Below are 23,691 nucleotides of genomic sequence, written 5' to 3' on the forward strand. Positions count from 1 at the left end.
GTGTGACACTCATTACTGGTTGGTGACACTTCTAGACCCACGCTACAAGGAGAACTTTCAATCTCTTCTGCCTGAGGCAGAGAGGTGTACAAAAATGTTGCAGTTCCACAGGGCCCTTGTAGCGAAATTAGTTAGAAAATTCCCAAGTGAGAACGCTGGCAGCAGACGTCAGGGCTTGTTGTACAACCAAGGACTCCAAGCGATAGAGACAGAAGTACAATCCAGCTCAGGTAGGGAAACAATGGCCAAGTTCTGGCATAGATTTCTCAGACACTCTCATCGTGGTGACACAGAGGCAAGGGGGGCTGTCACAAGAAGTACAATGTTTGGGAAGATGGTGAGGGAGTACCTTGCAGATCGTACAAACGTCCTCCGTGATTTCTCTGTGCCTTTTAATTATTGGGTATCCAAGCTGGACACGTGGCATGAACTGTCTATCTACACCATGGAGGTCCTAGCCTGCCCTGCTGCTAGCATTCTGTCAGAGTGGGTTTTTAGTGCCGCTGGTGGAATTATAACAGAAAGCGCATCCGCCTGTCAACTGAAAATGCTGACAGGCTGACTTTTATCAAAATGAACAAGGCCTGGATTGGGAAAGACTTCTGTACACCACCAAGTGAAACCAGCGAAACATAACCTGAAATACATTCTCTGTTTTGGGGAGGTGTATTCTCATGCACCTCTTCACAACCACACATGGATATACGCTTCCAGATTTGGTCTGTTTGTTTTTATCCTTATCCTCATCCTCCACATCCAGAACCACTATATCACCAGGGTGAACGTGGTCTGTACGGTGCATTTTGGCCAAGGGCGCTGTGATGGCACTCTTTTATTTTTTTTAAAAAAGGACAACACATTGGGGAATTGGGCATGATATTTCTTTGGGCCTACTTCTTAACTCAGTCTCCTGCAATCTGTCCTGTACCTGCCAATAGATCACCAAGGTGAACGTGCTCTGTAGGGTGCATGTTGGCCAAGGGGTCTGTGATGGCACTCTTTTCTTAAAAAAAAAAAGGATTTTACATTGGGGAATTGGGCATGACATTACATTGGGCCGACTTCTTAACTCTGTCTCCTGCAATGTGTCCTTTAACTGCCATGAGATGACCAGGGTGCACGTGCTCAGTACTGTTATAGGCAGGTGATTTTTGGGCATGGGGCTCTGAAGGCACTATTTCATTTTGCAAAAACAGGACCCCACATTGGGGAATTGGGCATTACATTACATTGGGCCCACTTCTTAAGTCTGTCTCCTGCAATTTGCCGTTTAACTGCCACTAGATGACCAGGGTGCACGTGCTCAGTACTGTTATAGGCTGGTGATTTTTTGGCACAGGGGCTGTGAAGGCACCATTTCATTTTGTAAAAACAGGACCCCACATTGGGCAACTGGGCACTACAGAACATTGGGCCTACTTCTTAAGTCTGTCTCCTGCAATGTGTCCTTTAACTGCCACTAGATGACCAGGGTGCACGTGCTCAGTACTGTTATAGGCCGGTGATTTTTGGGCACGGGGGCTGTGAAGGCACTATTTCATTATGTAAAAACAGGACCCTACATTGGGGAATTGGGTATTACATTACATTGGGCCTACTTCTTAAGTCTGTCTCCTGCAATGTGTCCTTTAACTGCCACTTGATGACCAGGGTGCACGTGCTCAGTACTGTTATTATCCGGTGATTTTTGGGCACAGGGGCTGTGATGGCACTATATTTTTATGTCCAAAAAGGACAACAAATTGGGGAATTGGGCATGACATTTCTTTGGGCCAACTTCTTAACTCGGTCTCCTGCAATCTGTCCTGTACCTGCCACTAGATCACCAGGGTGAACATGCTATGTATAGTGCATTTTGGCCAAGGGAGCTGTAATGGCACTATTTTAATCAGTCCAAGAAGGACACAATAATGGGGAATTGGGCATGGCATTGCATTGGGCCTATTTCTTAACTCAGTCTCCTGCAATCTGGTCTGTAACTGCCGATAGTTCACCAGGGTGAACGTGCTCTGCACGGTGCATTTTGGCCAAGGGGGCTGTAATGGCACTACTGGCACAGTTCAGAAAGGACACCACATTGGGGAATTGGGGATGGCATTCCTTTGGGCCTACTTCTTAAGTCTGTCTCCTGCAATGTCTCTTGTTTAACTGCCACTAGATCACCAGGCTGAACGTGCTTTGTACTGTTATAGGCTGGTGAAGTTTGGTCAAGGGGGCTGTGATGGCACTAGTCTATTTTTACAAAAGATACCCCCATTGGTGAAACCACATCCTTGTTGGCAAACACTTCATAATCATAACATTTGTGTACCTTAAAGAGCTCACTTGAAAAGCTCATTTTTGTGTTGCCTGGTTGCTGACATTGGACACAATACACTTCATAGAAATTTGATAAAGCAATGCTGTTACTTTGCCTCAGTGGTTCATTAAAAATATACCTTTGTCCACTATATTTGTTTCTCTCCTTCCGAGCCTTAACTTTGTCTGCCTCAAATGTACAAATGGAGAATATACAAATGGCGATTTGTAAGCAAGATTAAAGTACTGTATACTGAATGCATTCAGACAATCACATAGCTGCATTTCTTGTAAAACATTTATAGATGTGACAGACAATGCTCAAAGTGACACAATCTTGTTAAATGTTTGTTTATTCACTTTACAAACAGTTCTAAGCCTTTATATGTTTGCTGTTTGTCATTGTAAAACATTAAGGTTTACTGAAACTATGGCGGTGGTGGTTTTATCAAAATCCTTTTGGCTTTTATTTATGGCCCCTCATCTGATGACTCCATGGTATCTCATTTTCATCCAACCTTGAAAAGTGGCCACTTGAAGGTACGGGTGAAACTAGAGTTACTACATAGTGCTATTCACTGTATAAGACCAGAGAAACATGACTAAGACAGATGCCAAAACTGGGGTACCTGTACATGTACAGTGTGCTGATAACTGCATAATTGGGGACGCCCATGCAGAGTAGGTAATCTCCCAGGGATCCTGTGTCTTGGTGTTGCTTCTCTGATATTCCAGACGGATGATGTTTAAAAGCCACTTGGTGATGATCTAACTGTGCTGTATGTAGTCAATCTTCATATATACATATTCACTATATTTATTTAATCCTTATATGTACTTATTAACCTGTGTATGTTAACACATGCAAAAGTGTACGCACTGACACTATTCAATCATACTATTCCTTGAATTTTGTAGTTTGCAATAAAATTGTCTTGTATTGCAAGTATTTGCCTTTTTTAAAGCCGTATCTGAACCTTAGTGTTAAAAACATGTCAAATAAAATAGCAAAATTCTCCTGTAAATAATTGTGCAAAGAGGGAACCATTAAAAAATATGAGTGAATTTCCTGGGCCCATCCAGTATGTGGGTTCCAATGCCTAATGGGGTGCATATGACTATGCAGCAGGGCTCGCCTTCCTGCCAATGTATAAAACAAAGGAGTATGGAGCACAAAATGCATGTGGATGTAAAGTGGATTTTCCTGGGCCCATCCAGTATGTGAGTTCAAAGGCTTATTGGGATGCATGGGAATTGGTATCAGGGCACGCCTTGAATTCAATGGAACACTTTTCCTGGAGTCCCCCTGGACTTATGACAGGGATATCGTGGTGCATCGTAATTGTTGGCAGCACATCCACTCACAGCATAGGCTACAACAGCTTAGGAGACCCACTGTTTCATAATGGCCCTTTAAGAAGATTAATGCCACCTGATGCACCAGTAAAAATAGGCTCTGTGACTTTGAGAATCCCTCCTTCATAAGTGAAACAAGATGGGTCTGCTTATGTGTCACACACCACATGGCCAGCTAGGGTTGTTAAATGTTACAATGACATTTCCCAGTGAATGCATTTGTAGTGGTTGAAAGCAATGTTAAAGTTGAAAAACGCTTCAAAAACGCAGCGTCTGAACTAAGCCTAATTGGGAGAGGGAATTTTTGGTCTGGGGTTAAATATTTAGCCTTACAGGCAAGTCATTAACCTGCAAAGGATGTACCTTGACATATTTCCAAGCAAAATCCGTTTTGGTTTCGTTTTCATGTGTTTTATGTGGCATCGGGAAAAATGGCATGAATCTTGGAAAAAAATGATTAAGTCTGTGACCTAGGAGTCAGGAATGCTTCCAGGGGCGATCCCCATGATGTCCCTCTGTCATTTGAGCAGTGATTCCATCATTTTCAGACTTTTTAAACCTTAAAAGGACCCCCGGGGGGATCGCGGTAAAAATACTCAGGTCTCCCATAGACTTACATTGGGCTCGTTGTTCTGGCCGAGTACCCGAGTATTTCAATTTGCTCGACCCAATCAACGAGCAGCCGAGCATTTTAGTGCTCGCCCATCACTACCTGCAGACCTCTATTGTTCAAATGTACAGGTCCTTCTCAAAAAATTAGCATATAGTGTTAAATTTCATTATTTACCATAATGTAATGATTACAATTAAACTTTCATATATTATAGATTCATTATCCACCAACTGAAATTTGTCAGGTCTTTTATTGTTTTAATACTGATGATTTTGGCATACAACTCCTGATAACCCAAAAAACCTGTCTCAATAAATTAGCATATTTCACCCATCTAATCAAATAAAAGTGTTTTTTAATAACAAACAAAAAAACCAACAAATAATAATGTTCAGTTATGCACTCAATACTTGGTCGGGAATCCTTTGGCAGAAATGACTGCTTCAATGCGGCGTGGCATGGAGGCAATCAGCCTGTGACACTGCTGAGATGTTATGGAGGCCCAGGATGCTTCAATAGCGGCCTTAAGCTCATCCAGAGTGTTGGGTCTTGCGTCTCTCAACTTTCTCTTCACAATATCCCACATATTCTCTATGGGGTTCAGGTCAGGAGAGTTGGCAGGCCAATTGAGCACAGTAATACCATGGTCAGTAAACCATTTACCAGTGGTTTTGGCACTGTGAGCAGGTGCCAGGTCGTGCTGAAAAATGAAATCTGCATCTCCATAAAGCATTTCAGCCGATGGAAGCATGAAGTGCTCCAAAATCGCCTGATAGCTAGCTGCATTAACCCTGCCCTTGATGAAACACAGTGGACCAACACCAGCAGCTGACATGGCACCCCACACCATCACTGACTGTGGGTACTTGACACTGGACTTCAGGCATTTTGGCATTTCCTTCTCCCCAGTCTTCCTCCAGACTCTGGCACCTTGATTTCCGAATGACATGCAAAATTTGCTTTCATCAGAAAAAAGTACTTGGGACCACTTAGCAACAGTCCAGTGCTGCTTCTCTGTAGCCCAGGTCAGGAGCCTCTGCCGCTGTTTATGGTTCAAAAGTGGCTTTACCTGGGGAATGCGGCACCTGTAGCCCATTTCCTGCACACGCCTGTGCACGGTGGCTCTGGATGTTTCCACACCAGACTCAGTCCACTGCTTCCTCAGGTTCCCCAAGGTCTGGAATCGGTCCTTCTCCACAATCTTCCTCAGGGTCCGGTCTCCTCTTCTCGTTGTACAGCGTTTTCTGCCACATTGTTTCCTTCAAACAGACTTACCATTGAGGTGCCTTGATACAGCACTCTGGGAACAGCCTATTTGTTGAGAAATTTCTTTCTGGGTCTTACCCTCTTGCTTGAGGGTGTCAATGATGGCCTTCTTGACATCTGTCAGGTCGCTAGTCTTACCCATGATGGGGGTTTTGAGTAATGAACCAGGCAGGGAGTTTATAAAAGCCTCAGGTATCTTTTGCATGTGTTTAGAGTTAATTAGTTGATTCAGAAGATTAGGGTAATAGGTCATTTAGAGAACCTTTTCTTGATATGCTAATTTATTGAGACAGGTTTTTTGGGTTATCAGGAGTTGTATGCCAAAATCATCAGTATTAAAACAATAAAAGACCTGACAAATTTCAGTTGGTGGATAATGAATCTATAATATATGAAAGTTTAATTGTAATCATTACATTATGGTAAATAATGAAATTTAACACTATATGCAAATTTTTTGAGAAGGACCTGTATACTAAGCAGTCACCCCATCCATGAACTGGTAGGTTGTGAGTGGCCGTCTATTTAGTATTTTGCACCTGTGTTTTGCAACATCTTTGCTACATGGGCTGGCTGTATCCTGTAGTACATTTGTTCAGAGACCTGGGCGGGTAAGCGGTGCTGCCCTTTTTCAGCTGTATTTTTGAATTTTTGGACGGCTTTTTGTCCTCTTTTGTGGCTTTGCTACTAGCATGGTCTCATAACATAACATTGGTCTGTGTGCGATCCGATGTTTCGTCAGATTGCACTCCGACTGAAAATATGCTTGTCTACACCAGCCCTAAGATAGGGATAGGTGAAATGCACATAATGCAAACCATCCATAATTAATGTGCAGTGGTGCATCTGGACATTTTAGAGGCATAAATGTGAGTATTGGATTGCATGCTTTTTTGTGTTGTGTTTTAATTTTATCACTGTTACTATTTTTGTTGTGGGAACTTTGGTATGGTAATTCCATAAGAATGCTTTCATTATAGCTCGGATTGGAACATAGTATTAAAAAAAGGCTTTTTACTTTTCTTTGTCCAGTAGTTCAGCAATATTTTTAATACCCTTGCTTTATCATTTTCTTCTCAGAGAGAACATTGCAATAGAAATTCCCAAAAACCCTGAATATGTTGATGTAGAGAAATGTAACAGTAAGTATTTAGTGTTTTGTAAATTACATTGATTGCTATAGGTGGTTTCAATTGATTCATGCGCATATTATAAAACCAATATCGAAGTGAACATAAACCATAATAACCGAAAAGGTATATAAAAGATATAATTTTATTGAAAATAAAAAATAAAAATTACAAAAAAGGAAAAAACAACCAATAATACTACAACATGTAACAAAGGATATTTTGAATGAGGAGACCAGATCCATATAATATAAAAGGTACTAAAAAAGTACAGTGGGGCAAAAAAGTATTTAGTCAGTCAGCAATAGTGCAAGTTCCACCACTTAAAAAGATGAGAGGCGTCTGTAATTTACATCATAGGTAGACCTCAACTATGGGAGACAAACTGAGAAAAAAAAATCCAGAAAATCACATTGTCTGTTTTTTTATCATTTTATTTGCATATTATGGTGGAAAATAAGTATTTGGTCAGAAACAAAATTTCATCTCAATACTTTGTAATATATCCTTTGTTGGCAATGACAGAGGTCAAACGTTTTCTGTAAGTCTTCACAAGGTTGCCACACACTGTTGTTGGTATGTTGGCCCATTCCTCCATGCAGATCTCCTCTAGAGCAGTGATGTTTTTGGCTTTTCGCTTGGCAACACGGACTTTCAACTCCCTCCAAAAGTTTTCTATAGGGTTGAGATCTGGAGACTGGCTAGGCCACCCCAGGACCTTGAAATGCTTCTTACGAAGCCACTCCTTCGTTGCCCTGGCGGTGTGCTTTGGATCATTGTCATGTTGAAAGACCCAGCCATGTTTCATCTTCAATGCCCTTGCTGATGGAAGGAGGTTTGCACTCAAAATCTCACGATACATGGCCCCATTCATTCTTTCATGTACCCGGATCAGTCTTCCTGGCCCCTTTGCAGAGAAACAGCCCCAAAGCATGATGTTTCCACCACCATGCTTTACAGTAGGTATGGTGTTTGATGGATGCAACTCAGTATTCTTTTTCCTCCAAACACGACAAGTTGTGTTTCTACCAAACAGTTCCAGTTTTGTTTCATCAGACCACAGGACATTCTCCCAAAACTCCTCTGGATCATCCAAATGCTCTCTAGCAAACTTCAGACAGGCCCGGACATGTACTGGCTTAAGCAGTGGGACACGTCTGGCACTTCTGATCTGAGTCCATTGTGGCGTAGTGTGTTACTTATGGTAGGCCTTGTTACATTGGCCCCAGCTCTCTGCAGTTCATTCACTAGGTCCCCCCGCGTGGTTCTGGGATTTTTGCTCACCGTTCTTGTGATCATTCTGACCCCACGGGGTGGGATTTTGCATGGAGCCCCAGATCGAGGGAGATTATCAGTGGTCTTGTATGTCTTCCATTTTCTAATTATTGCTCCCACTATTGATTTCTTCACTCCAAGCTGGTTGGCTATTGCAGATTCAGTCTTCCCAGCCTGGTGCAGGGCTACAATTTTGTTTCTGGAGTCCTTTGACAGCTCTTTGGTCTTCACCATAGTGGAGTTTGGAGTCAGACTGTTTGAGGGTGTGCACAGGTGTCTTTTTATACTGATAACAAGTTTAAACAGGTGCCATTACTACAGGTAATGAGTGGAGGAAAGAGGAGATTCTTAAAGAAGAAGTTACAGGTCTGTGAGAGCCAGAAATCTTGATTGTTTGTTTCTGACCAAATACTTATTTTCCACCATAATATGCAAAAAAAATGATAAAAAAACAGACAATGTGATTTTCTGGATTTTTTTTCTCAGTTTGTCTCCCATAGTTGAGGTCTACCTATGATGTAAATTACAGACGCCTCTCATCTTTTTAAGTGGTGGAACTTGCACTATTGCTGACTGACTAAATACTTTTTTGCCCCACTGTATATACTAAAACATATAACCCTACAAAGTGCAACAAAATGAGACAAAGTAGATGACCCCCAAAAAATAAGTCATCCATCTCAGTAAAGTGCATATGCATCCATCATAAATAGTCTAACCTAGACAAAATAAGTGCATAAAGCTCTGGAAAAATACTAGTACCAGTGTACCTTTGGCGAAACGTACGTTGGAGTCGGAGTCCTTGAGGGTCACAGATCATCTTCACACTGGTACTAGTATTTTTCCAGAGCTTTATGCACTTATTTTGTCTAGGTTAGACTATTTATGATGGATGCATATGCACTTTACTGAGATGGATGACTTATTTTTTTGGGGTCATCTACTTTGTCTCATTTTGTTGCACTTTGGAGAGTTATATATTTTAGTATATACTTTTTTAGTACCTTTTATATTATATGGATCTGGTCTCCTCATTCAAAATATCCTTTGTTACATGTTGTAGTATTATTGGTTGTTTTTTCCTTTTTTGTAATTTTTATTTTTTATTTTCAATAAAATTATATCTTTTATATACCTTTTCGGTTATTATGGTTTATGTTCACTTCGATATTGGTTTTATATTTGCTGGTGGACATTAATTCACTAGGGTGAATTGTGTTGTTTATCATGCGCATATTACTTTAATGACTTTAGTTTTATTTGTTGGGATAAAAATATGTTTTGTTTTAGTTGCCAATGCAGGCATCATTTTTTAACACATAGTTTACAGGTTTTTAGAAATTTTAGGCTTATAGTTTGAAAATTTGTAACAAAAAATTTATTTTTACATAATTTTTAATTTTCTGGTGATCATATATTGTTACCCTGATGTTACTATCTACTATCTAATCAGATGACTATACAGTCTACACCCACACTATGAAAATATATTAATCTACGGCAGAGGGTGTTCAGTATTAACCTGCACATTAGTGCAATATATTTGTGAGCTCATGCAGAAGTAGAGCACTCCTTCCAGCACATGGGAAAAAATATTTTTAGCAGACCCCTTCTGATCTACAGGGAATTTCTCATCACATATTAGTAAAAAAAAGTTGTAAAGCCTCAGGCTGCCGTCACACTAGCAGTATTTGGTCAGTATTTTACATCAGTATTTCTCAGCCAAAACCAGGAGTGGGTGATAAATGCAGAAGTGGTGCATATGTTTCTATTATACTTTTCCTCTATTTGTTCCACTCCTGGTTTTGGCGTACAAATACTGATGTAAAATACTGACCAAATACTGCTAGTGTGACGGCAGCCTCATTGTTTTCCTTTCATTTTGCTTTATTCTAGATAAATAATTTCACATATATCATGCCCTATTTTTTTCTTTACAAATGTTTTATTTATTTTTTGGAGGAACATCTTATCTTTTGTTTTAAACTTTAATGAATAATGAACGATGACTTTTGATTTTCCTATGGTGGCCTTTATAAAGTCCCCAGAATTCATGGTATCTATTCAATATAAATCACTGACAATTAGAGATACATCATGGAGGTGTCCACAGTAAGTATGCAAGCAACCAAGCCATCCAATGAGGATGGCTAAATACAGTGTGCCCGTAAAGTCATGGTGCACTTTTGACCAGTCACTGGAAAGCAGCAAAAAACGATAGAAATGTGAAATCTGCTCCAAATAAAAGAAAAACTCCCCCATTTTCATACCTATTAAGTGCAGTTTGATGTGGGCTCCATTTTATTGCCCTACACACATCCAAACGATAGCATAAGCTTGTGGTTGCATGATGTCACAGACCTGGCAGTGTATTAATCAGAGTTCAGTTTATCAGGGGTTAGTCTGACTGGGGGCTCAGCAACAGTTTAAATGATTTTGTGTTGTTAGATTGGTTCTTGTTATCTCTCCTCATGAACAGGTCTGATATGATTGGGCCAGAGAAAGGGCGCCAAAATGTAAACTATAAAAGTGCACCATGACTTTACAGACACACTGTAGTACTCCTCAAAGTAGTCTAATAGGTATGCAGAAGAAAAGATTTAAAATCTAACTTTTAATAGGATTCATTTAAAGAGCTCTAACTTATATAAAACACACACAACAAAAGTATATACAAGAAATAAAATAATGATAATAAAGTCCTAGATAGTAGTATTAATGGTTCCGGTCTCACCCAGTCCATAAATTTCAGACCCGATGCAACGCTCGAACACACACACCACATATCTCGGCAGTTGGAAATATCACTGATGTTTTCCCTCATTCTCCTCCTGAATTTATATATAATCTTTCAATGTATTCTTTGCCACAACTTTCATTTTTAATAGGATATAAAGTCATTGATAATTTCTTTGTGCAATCTTACTTGTAAAAGTTTTACCTGTCTCTATAAAAGGACACGCTACATATCCCTGACATAAATAACAGTCTTTCGGTCTATTGGGGAGCCAGATTTCAGTAGTTGGTAAAACAGGAAAGTGAAAATGTACTATACAGTCACCAATAGATCGATTCTTTCAGCACTTAATTCTGGGGAGGGGCTTACTAGATTTCCGAAATCCTTATCCATCTTTAATATGTCTAGTGTTAATTAGGATATTCCTCACATCTAGTGCCCCATTGTCAAAGGTGGTTATTAGACGAACAGTTTTGTCCTCAATTTTTCTCCTGCTGCTGGGAGAAAGTTCTAACTTTTAGAACAAAGAGAGTGTTGAAACACTACCTGTCACGATTCCCCTGACCGCTGTCACCAATGGGTCAGGATTCCCACCGTGACCGTCACCCCTACGTCACGGATTGAGGTGACTTTCGGCCAACAGACGGCTATCACATGTGCAGGGGGGCTTATCTTAGTTATCCCTCCACTGCTAACAATGTGATGAGAAAACACACTCAAGGCTATTGACCTCTTAGTTTACAGCAGGGGCTTTGTTGTGAATTCTGTGGTCAGGCTCCCTCCTGTGGTCATGAGTGGTACTGCGGCTGGTTCTGTCCATGAGCTTCCTTTGGTGGATGTGAGTGGGGCTGCGGCTTCTGAGTTTCCTTCCTCAGGTGAGGAGGTAAAGTCGTTAGGTGCTGCTCTATTTAACTCCACCTAGTTCTTTGTTCCTGGCCTCCAGTCAATGTTCCAGTATTGGTCTTGCTCTCTCCTGGATCGTTCTTGTGCCTGTCTGCCCTGCTAAGTTCTGCTTGTATTACTTTTGTTTGCTATTTTTTCTGTCCAGCTTGCTATATTGGTTTGTTTTGCTTGCTGGAAGCTCTGGGACGCAGAGGAAGCACCTCCGTACCGTTAGTCGGTGCGGAGGGTCTTTTTGCGCCCTCTGCGTGGTTGTTTGTAGGTTTTTGTGCTGACTGCAAAGCTATCTTTCCTATCCTCGGTCTATTCAGTAAGTCGGGCCTCACTTTGCTAAAATCTATTTCATCTCTGTGTTTGTATTTTCATCTTTACTCACAGTCATTATATGTGGGGGGCTGCCTTTTCCTTTGGGGAATTTCTCTGAGGCAAGGTAGGCTTATTTTTCTATCTTCAGGGCTAGCTAGTTTCTCAGGCTGTGCCCGAGGCGCCTAGGTCTGGTCAGGAGCGCTCCACGGCTACCTCTAGTGTGGTGTGATAGGATTAGGGATTGCGGTCAGCAGAGTTCCCACGTCTCAGAGCTCATCCTATGTTATTAGTAACTATCAGGTCATTTTCAGTGCTCTTAACCACCAGGTCCATTGTGGTTCTAAATCACCAGTTCATAACAGTACTGGAGGCCCAAAGTACTAATGCTTCTCAATAGAGGGAAAAGAGAAGTTCTGAGACCATTTTTTTTCTCTGCACTGTGTTTTGTCTTTCTTTTCCCCTAGACATTTGGGTGGTTCAGGACACAGGTGTAGTGATGGACATTAAAGGCCTGTCTTCTTGTGTGGATCATCTCACTGCAAGAGTACAAAATATTCAAGACTTTGTGGTTCAGAATTCTATGTTAGAACCTAGAATTCCTATTCATGATTTGTTTTCTGGAGATAGAGCTAAGTTTCTGAGTTTTAAAAATAATTGTAAACTATTTCTGGCTTTGAAACCCCGCTCCTCTGGTGACCCAGTTCAACAAGTTAAGATCATTATTTCTTTATTACGTGGCGACCCTCAAGACTGGGCATTTTCCCTTGCGCCAGGAGATCCTGCATTATGTGATATTGATGCGTTTTTTCTGGCGCTCGGATTGCTGTATGATGAACCTAATTCAGTGGATCAGGCAGAGAAAAATTTGCTGGCTCTGTGTCAGGGTCAGGATGAGGTAGAGATATATTGTCAGAAGTTTAGGAAGTGGTCTGTGCTCACTCAATGGAATGAATGTGCGCTGGCAGCAATTTTCAGAAAGGGTCTCTCTGAAGCCCTTAAGGATGTCATGGTGGGATTTCCTATGCCTGCTGGTCTGAATGAGTCTATGCCTTTGGCCATTCAGATCGATCGACGCTTACGTGAGCGTAAGACTGTGCACCATTTGGCGGTATTATCTGAGCATAAACCTGAACCTATGCAATGTGATAGGACTTTGACCAGAGCTGAACGGCAAGAACACAGACGTCGGAATGGGCTGTGTTTTTACTGTGGTGATTCCACTCATGCTATCTCCGATTGTCCTAAGCGCACTAAGCGGTTCGCTAGGTCTGCCACCATTGGTACGGTACAGTCGAAATTTCTTTTGTCCGTTACTTTGATCTGCTCTTTGTCATCCTATTCTGTCATGGCATTTGTGGATTCAGGCGCTGCCCTGAATTTGATGGACTTGGAGTATGCTAGGCGCTGTGGGTTTTTCTTGGAGCCTTTGCAGTATCCTATTCCATTGAGAGGAATTGATGCTACGCCTTTGGCCAAGAATAAGCCTCAGTACTGGACCCAACTGACCATGTGCATGGCTCCTGCGCATCAGGAGGATATTCGCTTTTTGGTGTTGCATAATCTGCATGATGTGGTCGTGTTAGGGTTGCCATGGCTACAAGTCCCTAACCCAGTATTGGATTGGAAATCTATGTCTGTGTCCAGCTGGGGTTGTCAGGGGGTACATGGTGATGTTCCATTTCTGTCTATTTCATCATCCACCCCTTCTGAGGTCCCAGAGTTCTTGTCAGATTACCAGGATGTATTTGATGAGCCCAAGTCCAGTGCCCTACCTCCGCATAGGGATTGCGATTGTGCTATCGATTTGATTCCTGGTAGTAAATTTCCTAAAGGTTGACTGTTTAATTTGTCTGTGCCTGAGCACGCCGCTACGCGGAGTTACGTAAAGGAATCCTTGTCGAAGGGTCATATTCGCCCGTCGTCGTCGCCATTGGGAGCAGGGTTCTTTTTTGTGGCCAAGAAGGATGGTTCGTTGAGACCTTGTATTGATTACCGCCTTCTAAATAAAATCACAGTCAAATTTCAGTACCCCTTGCCGCTGCTGTCTGATTTGTTTGCTCGGATTAAGGGGGCTAGTTGGTTCACCAAGATAGATCTTCGTGGTGCGTATAATCTTGTGCGTATTAAACGGGGCGATGAATGGAAAACAGCATTTAATACGCCCGAGGGCCATTTTGAGTACCTGGTTATGCCATTCGGGCTTTCCAATGATCCATCAGTATTTCAGTCCTTTATGCATGACATCTTCCGAGAGTACCTGGATAAATTCCTGATTGTATACTTGGATGATATTTTGGTCTTCTCGGATGATTGGGAATCTCACGTGAAGCAGGTTAGAATGGTGTTCCAGGTCCTGCGTTCGAATTCTTTGTTTGTGAAGGGGTCAAAGTGTCTCTTTGGTGTTCAGAAGGTTTCATTTTTGGGTTTCATTTTTTCCCCTTCTACTATCGAGATGGACCCTGTTAAAGTTCAGGCCATTTATGATTGGACTCAGCCGACATCTCTGAAGAGTCTGCAAAAGTTCCTGGGCTTTGCTAATTTTTATCGTCGCTTCATCAGTAATTTTTCTAGTATTGCTAAACCGTTGACTGATTTAACCAAGAAGGGTGCTAATGTGGTCAATTGGTCTTCTGCTGCTGTGGAAGCTTTTCAGGAGTTGAAGCGTCGTTTTTCTTCTGCCTCTGTGTTGTGCCAGCCAGATGTTTCGCTCCCGTTCCAGGTCGAGGTTGATGCTTCTGAGATTGGAGCAGGGGCTGTTTTGTCGCAGAGAAGTTCTGATGGCTCGGTGATGAAACCATGTGCCTTCTTTTCCAGGAAGTTTTCACCTGCTGAGCGTAATTATGATGTTGGCAATCGAGAGTTGCTGGCCATGAAGTGGGCATTAGAGGAGTGGCGTCATTGGCTTGAAGGAGCTAAGCATCGCGTGGTGGTCTTGACTGATCACAAGAACTTGACTTATCTCGAGTCTGCCAAACGGTTGAATCCTAGACAGGCTCGTTGGTCGCTGTCTTTCTCCCGTTTTGACTTTGTGGTTTCGTACCTTCCGGGTTCTAAGAATGTGAAGGCGGATGCTCTGTCTAGGAGTTTTGTGCCCGACTCTCCGCGTTTGCCTGAGCCGGCGGGTATTCTCAAAGAGGGGGTAATTTTGTCTGCCATCTCCCCTGATTTGCGGCGGGTGCTGCAAAAATTTCAGGCTGATAGACCTGACCGTTGCCCAGCGGAGAAACTGTTTGTCCCTGATAAATGGACGAGTAGAGTTATCTCTGAGGTTCATTGTTCGGTGTTGGCTGGTCATCCTGGAATCTTTGGTACCAGAGATTTGGTGGCTAGATCCTTTTGGTGGCCGTCTCTGTCGCGGGATGTGCGTTCGTTTGTGCAGTCTTGTGGGATTTGTGCTCGGGCTAAGCCCTGCTGTTCTCGTGCCAGTGGCTTGCTTTTGCCCTTGCCAGTCCCAAAGAGGCCCTGGACACATATCTCTATGGATTTTATTTCGGATCTCCCTGTCTCTCAAAAGATGTCGGTCATCTGGGTGGTTTGTGATCGCTTCTCTAAGATGGTCCATTTGGTACCCTTGTCTAAATTGCCTTCCTCCTCTGATTTGGTGCCATTGTTTTTCCAGCATGTGGTTCGTTTACATGGCATTCCGGAGAACATCGTTTCTGACAGAGGTTCCCAGTTTGTTTCGAGGTTTTGGCGAGCCTTTTGTGCTAGGATGGGCATTGATTTGTCTTTTTCCTAGGCTTTCCATCCTCAGACAAATGGCCAAACTGAACGAACCAATCAGACCTTGGAAACATATCTGAGTTGTTTTGTTTCTGCTGATCAGGATGATTGGGTGTCCTTTCTGCCTTTGGCTGAGTTCGCCCTTAATAATCGGGCCAGCTCGGCTACTTTGGTTTCGCCGTTTTTCTGCAATTCTGGTTTCCATCCTCGTTTCTCTTCAGGGCAGGTTGAGTCTTCGGACTGTCCTGGTGTGGATACTGTGGTGGATAGGTTGCAGAAGATTTGTACTCATGTAGTGGACAATTTGACATTGTCCCAGGAGAAGGCTCAACGTTTCGCTAACCGCAGGCGCTGTGTGGGTCCCCGACTTCGTGTTGGGGATTTGGTTTGGTTGTCGTCTCGTTATATTCCTATGAAAGTTTCCTCTCCTAAATTTAAGCCTCGTTTCATTGGTCCGTATAGGATTTCTGAGGTTCTTAATCCTGTGTCTTTTTGTTTGACCCTCCCAGCTTCTTTTTCCATCCATAACGTATTCCATAGGTCATAGTTGCGGAGATACGTGGCACCTGTGGTTCCATCCGTTGATCCTCCTGCCCCGGTTTTGGTTGAGGGGGAGTTGGAGTATATAGTGGAGAAGATTTTGGATTCTCGTATTTCGAGACGGAAACTCCAGTACCTGGTTAAGTGGAAGGGTTATGGTCAGGAAGATAATTCCTGGGTCTTTGCCTCTGATGTTCATTCTGCCGATCTGGTTCATGTCTTTCATTTGGCTCATCCTGGTCGGCCTGGGGGCTCTGGTGAGGGTTCGGTGACCCCTCCTCAAGGGGGGGGTACTGTTGTGAATTCTGTGGTCAGGCTCCCTCCTGTGGTCATGAGTGGTACTGCGGCTGGTTCTGTCCATGAGCTTCCTTTGGTGGATGTGAGTGGGGCTGCGGCTTCTGAGTTTCCTTCCTCAGGTGACGAGGTTAAGTCGTTAGGTGCTGCTCTATTTAACTCCACCTAGTTCTTTGTTCCTGGCCTCCAGTCAATGTTCCAGTATTGGTCTTGCTCTCTCCTGGATCGTTCTTGTGGCCTGTCTGCCCTGCATAAGCTAAGTTCTGCTTGTGTTACTTTTGTTTGCTATTTTTTCTGTCCAGCTTGCTATATTGGTTTGTTTTGCTTGCTGGAAGCTCTGGGACGCAGAGGAAGCACCTCCGTACCGTTAGTCGGTGCGGAGGGTCTTTTTGCGCCCTCTGCGTGGTTGTTTGTAGGTTTTTGTGCTGACCGCAAAGCTATATTTCCTATCCTCGGTCTATTCAGTAAGTCGGGCCTCACTTTGCTAAAATCTATTTCATCTCTGTGTTTGTATTTTCATCTTTACTCACAGTCATTATATGTGGGGGGCTGCCTTCTCCTTTGGGGAATTTCTCTGAGGCAAGGTAGGCTTATTTTTCTATTTTCAGGGCTAGCTAGTTTCTCAGGCTGTGCCCGAGGCGCCTAGGTCTGGTCAGGAGCGCTCCACGGCTACCTCTAGTGTGGTGTGATAGGATTAGGGATTGCGGTCAGCAGAGTTCCCACGTCTCAGAGCTCGTCCTATGTTATTAGTAACTATCAGGTCATTTTCAGTGCTCTTAACCACCAGGTCCATTGTGGTTCTAAATCACCAGTTCATAACAGGGCTTATTCTAGGTATCCCACTGCTTTCAATATACCACAAACTGCAGGGATTTATGTATATCCCGCTTACAGTTCCACATAACACTTGCAGCTCTCTGGCGCCCCCTTACTCTCAGGTCAGATTAGGTACTGCACCCTGGGTAATTAGTCGCCAGACAGACTGCCTGCTATGTACTGGCTATTGGGCACGCTGCAGCGACGCGATAACTACTCCCACTCAGGCAGGAACAATAATTATTAACGCCGCCGCCGCTACAACACAACCCAAAAGTCTGCACACTATCGGTATCACTGCCACCAGCTTCGATTAAACGGGTCCGAAGCTAACCCAACACAGTAGCGTATTTCCCTTCAGAAGACAGGGTAAGTTTAGAGCAGGATGAACGAACTAATATTAAATATTATATCGCATAAAAATAATTAGGCAGTGCTTTATTAAAAATATTTTATAAAGAAGTTATAAATGAGACAATTGCAAATATGTACAAGGGTAATTATAACATAAAGGGAATAAAGGAGAAAAGATAACACTTACATGTTCAAAGAATGACAGGCAACCATACGTCCCAGCTCATTTGGACGTGCTGCTGGCTTCAGGAGCAGACAAGAAGTCAGGAAGCAATCTGAGCTGGGGAAGCCTGCCACAAACTTAATACCTTAAGGCTGTGACATCACAGAAAGGCTGGCTTATCCAGACCCTCCTCTCTCTACATTCTGAGTAAACTTTAAACTATTTTCTCTAATTTCTATAACTTCACTACAAAACACGTCATAGTTCTAACAAACCCATCAATCATCTCGGATTAACGTGAGCATTCTAATGAGATCAAATATGTCCTATCTGGGATACATATTTACAGAGAAAACCCTACTTCTTTACCAGATGGAGTTAGAAGCCCGAGTTTCAAGGGATGGGTACATACACCGAGTGGGAATACGAATTTATGTTTTCGTGTTCTTACCGTAAACATGGTGCATAATATTGTATAAAAACCAAACAAAGAATCTTTCATGAATTTTGGAGCCACTTTTCCAGTTTCAACTAGTGCAGGTGGGAGGGGTGAGGGAATTTCCTCAAGCCTGGAATTTATGACCCCAGGGCAATAAAACCCCCTTCTAGCATACAGTCCGTAGCCCAGAGAGAAACATGGAGAGTCAGCTAGTGAAGGGGGGGGTGGTTTAGCCCACCTCATGAGCTGAAGAGCAACTAAACTTATATGATATTTCATACCATATCGTGACACTACCCTCACCCTTTTCTCTGAACAATTACATCTTAATAAAAATATTGTCACTTGGGGTAGCTTTTTTAGGGGAAGCAGATGATAGCTATCCCATTTGAGGAGTGCATTTGTGGCAGTTGGGTTTCAGAATATGGTTGTTTGTAGTGCCTCATTCTTTGTTTTAGTGAACAAAAGATCCAGAAAAGACAGTTTTTGTTCTTTAATTTCATAGGTAAATATTAAAACTATTGAGTTGGTGGTCAATAGTGATGAGTGAATGTGATCGGTGATACTCGGATATCCCTTGAGTATCTGGGTGCTATGATGTGCTTGGCATTTGGTGTACGTTGTCTGCTGCTTAGATGTAATGCTCGAATTCCTGCCATGCATGTTTGGCTGGCGCCTGTTATACAGTCAATAACATGTAGGGATTGCCAGCCAGCCATCTCAGTAGTAGCATTTCTTTGATTGGTTGGCTGCATTAATTCATCAGAGGTTATAAAAGGACTTGTGCCACCACGCTAGGCACACTGATGCCATTACATAACTTAGTGTCAGATCTGATTGGAGGGAGAGAGTAGTTGTCCAGTTATGTGTGACCAGTCTAGCAATCAGAGTCCTCTAAAGATGATACAGTTGCTGAACCACCATACTAAAAATCCTTCAAAGGGCTAACCTTGCGCTTTGCTGTTTCTATGTGATACATTCTGATGAGCCTAAGGACAGCTGCTATCACAAGACTGTGGAGACCTGTGTGTTGTCTACAGTGCCTTCCCCCCTCCCACCTATCCCACAATGAAACACAGACAGTCCTATGTGAATTGAACAGGTCCGTCTCAGTTTATTAACCACTTAAACCCCGTTAATGACTGGACCAATTTTTACAATTCTGACCACTGTCCCTTATGAGGTTATAACTCTGGAACGCTTCAACGGATCCCGGTGATTATGACAGTGATTTCTCAAGACATACTGTACTTCATGACAGTGGTAAAATTTCTTCGATATTACCTGTGTTTAAACGGAAATTTGGCAAAAATTTTGAAAATTTCGCAATTTTCCAACTTTGTATTTTTATGCCCTTAAATCACAGAGATATGTCACAGAAAATACTTACGTAACATTTCCCACATGTCTACTTTACATAAGCCCAATTTTGGAAACAAGATTTGTTTTTGTTAGGGAGTTATAAGGGTTAAAATTTGACCAGCAATTTCTCATTTTTACAACACCATTTTTATTTAGGGACCACATCACATTTGAAGTCGATGGATTGGTCTGTAGGCATCACGTTGCATTTGCAGAGCCCCTGATGTACCTAAACAGTAGAAACCCCCTACAAGTGACCCTATATTGGAATCTAGACCCCCAAGGAACTTATCTAGATGTGGTGTGAGAACTTTCAACCCACAAGTATTTCACTACAGTTTATAACGCAGAGCTGTGAAAATAAAAAATTATTTTTGTCCCACAAAAATGTTTTTTAGCACCCCAAATTTGTATTTTCCCAACAAGAGAAATTGGACCCCAGAAGTTATTTTCCAATTTGTCCTGAGTACGCTGATACCCCATATGTTGGGGTAAACCCCTGTTTGGGCGCACGGGAGAGCTCGAAAGGAGCAGTGTTTTACTTTTTCAACACAGAATTGGATGGAATCAGATGCCATGTCGCATTCGGAGAGCCCCTGATGTGCCTAAACAATGGAAACCCCAAATTCTAACTGAAACTCTAACCCAAACACACCCCTAATCCCAACCACATCCCTAACCCCAACCCTAACCACACCCCTAACTCCAACACACCCCTAACCCTAATCCCAACCATAACCCTAACCACACCCCCAACCCTGACACACCCCTAACCCTAATCCAACCGTAAATGTAATCCAATCTCTAACCCTAGCCCCAACCCTAACCCTAACCCTAGCCCTAACCCTAACAATAACCCTAACCCTAGCCCTAACCCTAGCCCTAGCCCTAACCCTAGCCCTAACCCTAATGGGAAAATTGAAGTAAATACATTTTTTTATTTTTTTTTTATTTTTCCCAAACTAAGGGGGTGATGAAGGGGGTTTGATTTACTTTTATAGCGGGTTTTTTTTAGCGGATTTTTATGATTGGCAGCTGTCACACAATAAAAAACGCTTTTTATTGCAAAAAATATTTTTCTGCGTTACCACATTTGAGAGCTATAATTTTGCCATATTTCGGTCCACAGAGTCATGTGAGGGCTCGTTTTTTGCATGACGAGTTGTAGTTTTTATTGGTAACATTTTCGGGCACGTGAAATTTTTTGATCGCTTTTTATTCCGATTTTTGTGAGGCAGTATGACCAAAAACCATCTATTCTTGAATTTCTTTTTTTGGGGGGGGGCGTTTATACTGTTATGTGTTTGGTAAAATGGATAAAGCAGTTTTATTCTTCGGGTCAGTATGATTACAGCGATACCTCATTTAGATTTTTTTTTATGTTTTGGCGCTTTTATACGATAAAAACTATTTTATAGAAAAAATAATTATTTTTGCATCGCTTTATTCTGAGGACTATAACTTTTTTATATTTTCACTCATGATGCTGTATGGCAGCTCGTTTTTTGCGGGACAAGATGACATTTTCAGCGGTATCATGGTCATTTATTTCTGTCTTTTTAATCGCGTGCTATTCCACTTTTTGTTCGGCGGTATGATAATAAAGGGTTTTTTTCTGCCTTGTTTTTTTTTTTTTTTTTTTACGGTGTTTACTGAAGGGGTTAACTAGTGGGACAGTTTTATAGGTCGGGTCGTTACAGACGCGGCAATACTAGATATGTGTACTTTTATTTTTTTTTTATTTAGATAATGGAATGTATTTATTGGAACAATATTTTTTATTTTTTATTTATTTATTTATTTAGTTTTTTTTTTTTTTTTCCACATGTAAAAAAATTTTTTTTTAAACTTTTTAACTTTGCCCCAGCGGGGGGCATCACATTATATTGACAGATCGCTGATCTGACACGTTGCTGTGCATTGTGTCAGATCAGTGATCACACAGGCAGAGCAGGGGGGTAAGAGACCCTCGGAGCAACGCGATCACATCACGTTACTCCGATGGTCTCAGGGAAGCATGCAAGGAGCCCCCTCCCTGCGCGATGCTTCCCTATACCGCCGGAACACTGCGATCATATTTGATCGCACTGTGTCAGGGGTTAATGTGCCGGGGGCGGTCCGTGACCATTCCTGGCACATAGTGGCGGATGTCAGCTGAGATAGTCAGCCGACACAAGCAGCAATCGGCCGCGCTCCCCCCATGAGCACGGCTGATCGCACTGGATGTACAATCCCAATACTGGGAATTAGGAATTAAGTCCTTGTTCACCTTGACGGGATAGTACGTCCAATGGGATTAAGGAGTTAATTACATCAGCAGAAAAAGGCAATTACATTTCGTAATGGGCGGCTCATCACTGTGCTCCTGTCCGCAATTGACAGACAATTTGGCCAATGAGGGGTTACAAACCTTTGCCCTCCTCTGCTTCTTCCGCTGTGACTTAGTATCGCTAACAATGGTTAGTTATATATACATAATCATTTTTTTTTTACACATTTACATCTATCCACCAGATAGTAATGCAATTCACACCTCATAAGGGAAGGAAAGTGGGGCAAAAGCTTCCAGGTGTCGGCCAGGTGGGAAAGAGGAAGCTACTGACCCATACACCTGGATTTAACCTTGTAAGTGTTGCCGTAGGAGCCTTCCCCTTTAAGAACCATTGGCCGGCAGGGGTATCCCAATTAGTGCATCAACAAGGGGAGTGGTGCAATAGGGGAATTGGGCACTGATGGTATTTTATTGGCTTTAGTCACATGGGCTCCACACTCAGAGGCACGTTCCTTATGCAATTCCGTGCCTGCCAAACTGTGGAGACCTGTGTGTCGTAAACAGTGCCTTCCCCCTCCAACCAATTCTGCAATGAAACACAGACAGTCCTAGGTGGCTTGAACAGTTCGGTCACAGTTTAATAATTACATCAACAGAGAAAGGCAATTGCATTTCATAAGGGGTGGCTCATCGCCGAGCTCCTGTCCGCGATTGACAAGCAATTTAGGCAATGAGCAGTTAAGAACCTTTGCCCTCCTCCGCTTCTTCCGCCACGAAGGATCCCGTGTACGACCTACACAGGACTCCGACCCCCAACCCATCAACATTAGGACCTGTTCAACTCCATCCTCTAAGCCAGAGGCCAATGTCTGTCAGGTGAACTCTGTCCGGTCTTAATAGTGCTGTGTTATTCCCTTCCAGCTGGTGGTGATGAACTCTGATACCTCATTTTCTTCTCATAAATTTTCCAATCCGAGCATTGACCATGACCATGCCTGGCTGTAGGTTCAGCGGTGTCATCCGCAGATCTGCCGGCTCTTTCAGAGCTGTCCACAACTGTTCAGCATTGTGCAGTTTGTCACCTAAGCATATTAGCTTCAGCACAGCCTGTTGCCGCTTGGCTGAGGCAGTGTTCAGTGCTTCTAGCTTGTGACTGATGTGGTCATTTCAGAGATGGAGACTGAAGAAGAGGAGGAGGAAGAGGAGGATGAGGTGCAGGAGCGATAGACTGTGATGGCAATCCTTGGCATCTGGAGGACATGTTCCATCCCAAGGCCTGACTGGGTCCCGTCCTCCACTATGTTAACCCAGTGTGCCATCAGCAAGATGAACTGTGCCTGCCCACATGCACTTGTCCATGTGTCCATCGTTAGTTTCCTAGTAACTGCATTGTTTGAGGGCATGGCTAATGTTGTGGGACATGTGCTTGTGTAATGTGGGGGCGGCACACCGGGAGAAATAGTGGCGGCTGGGGACTGAGTACTAAGGGACGGCAGCCGACATAAGGTTGCAGAAAGCTTCCATCTCCATGAGCCTAAAGGCAAGATTTTGAGTCCAAGCAGTCGCGAAATATGGGTTTTTAGTAGTGTAGCTTCTGGGGCATTGGCTGTGTTTTTGCGCTTGCATTCCAAGAACGGGGGTATGGACAACTGAACGCTGCACTTGGACAAGGACAAGAACATGCTTGCTGAGGGTGCTAGTTGAATCTGTGCAATGACAGGTGCATGGCAGGAGGCATCTTTGCATGCACCATGGACAGGGGATTGGCTTGTACGCACAACAGCGGAAGAAGCAGTGGTGTCACCCGAAGACACTGTTCCTGGACTCGGTTTCGGACTCCAAAGTCA

At 42.9% G+C, this 23,691-nt stretch overlaps 1 protein-coding gene across 2 annotated transcripts in view; it reads left to right on the top strand.

Annotated features, from left to right (window-relative positions):
- The window catches only part of LOC138664643 (NXPE family member 4-like), a 182,429-nt gene that overhangs the window by 77,930 nt on the left and 80,808 nt on the right, over positions 1-23,691 (top strand). For both annotated transcript variants that reach the window (XM_069751528.1, XM_069751529.1), the window contains exon 2: positions 6,614-6,675. In XM_069751528.1, coding sequence (XP_069607629.1) covers positions 6,614-6,675 — 62 coding nt within the window. The remainder of the gene's footprint in view (positions 1-6,613; positions 6,676-23,691) is intronic.

The sequence above is a fragment of the Ranitomeya imitator genome, chromosome 2 (genome assembly GCF_032444005.1).
Source record: "Ranitomeya imitator isolate aRanImi1 chromosome 2, aRanImi1.pri, whole genome shotgun sequence".
Classification (NCBI taxonomy): Eukaryota; Metazoa; Chordata; class Amphibia; order Anura; family Dendrobatidae; genus Ranitomeya; species Ranitomeya imitator.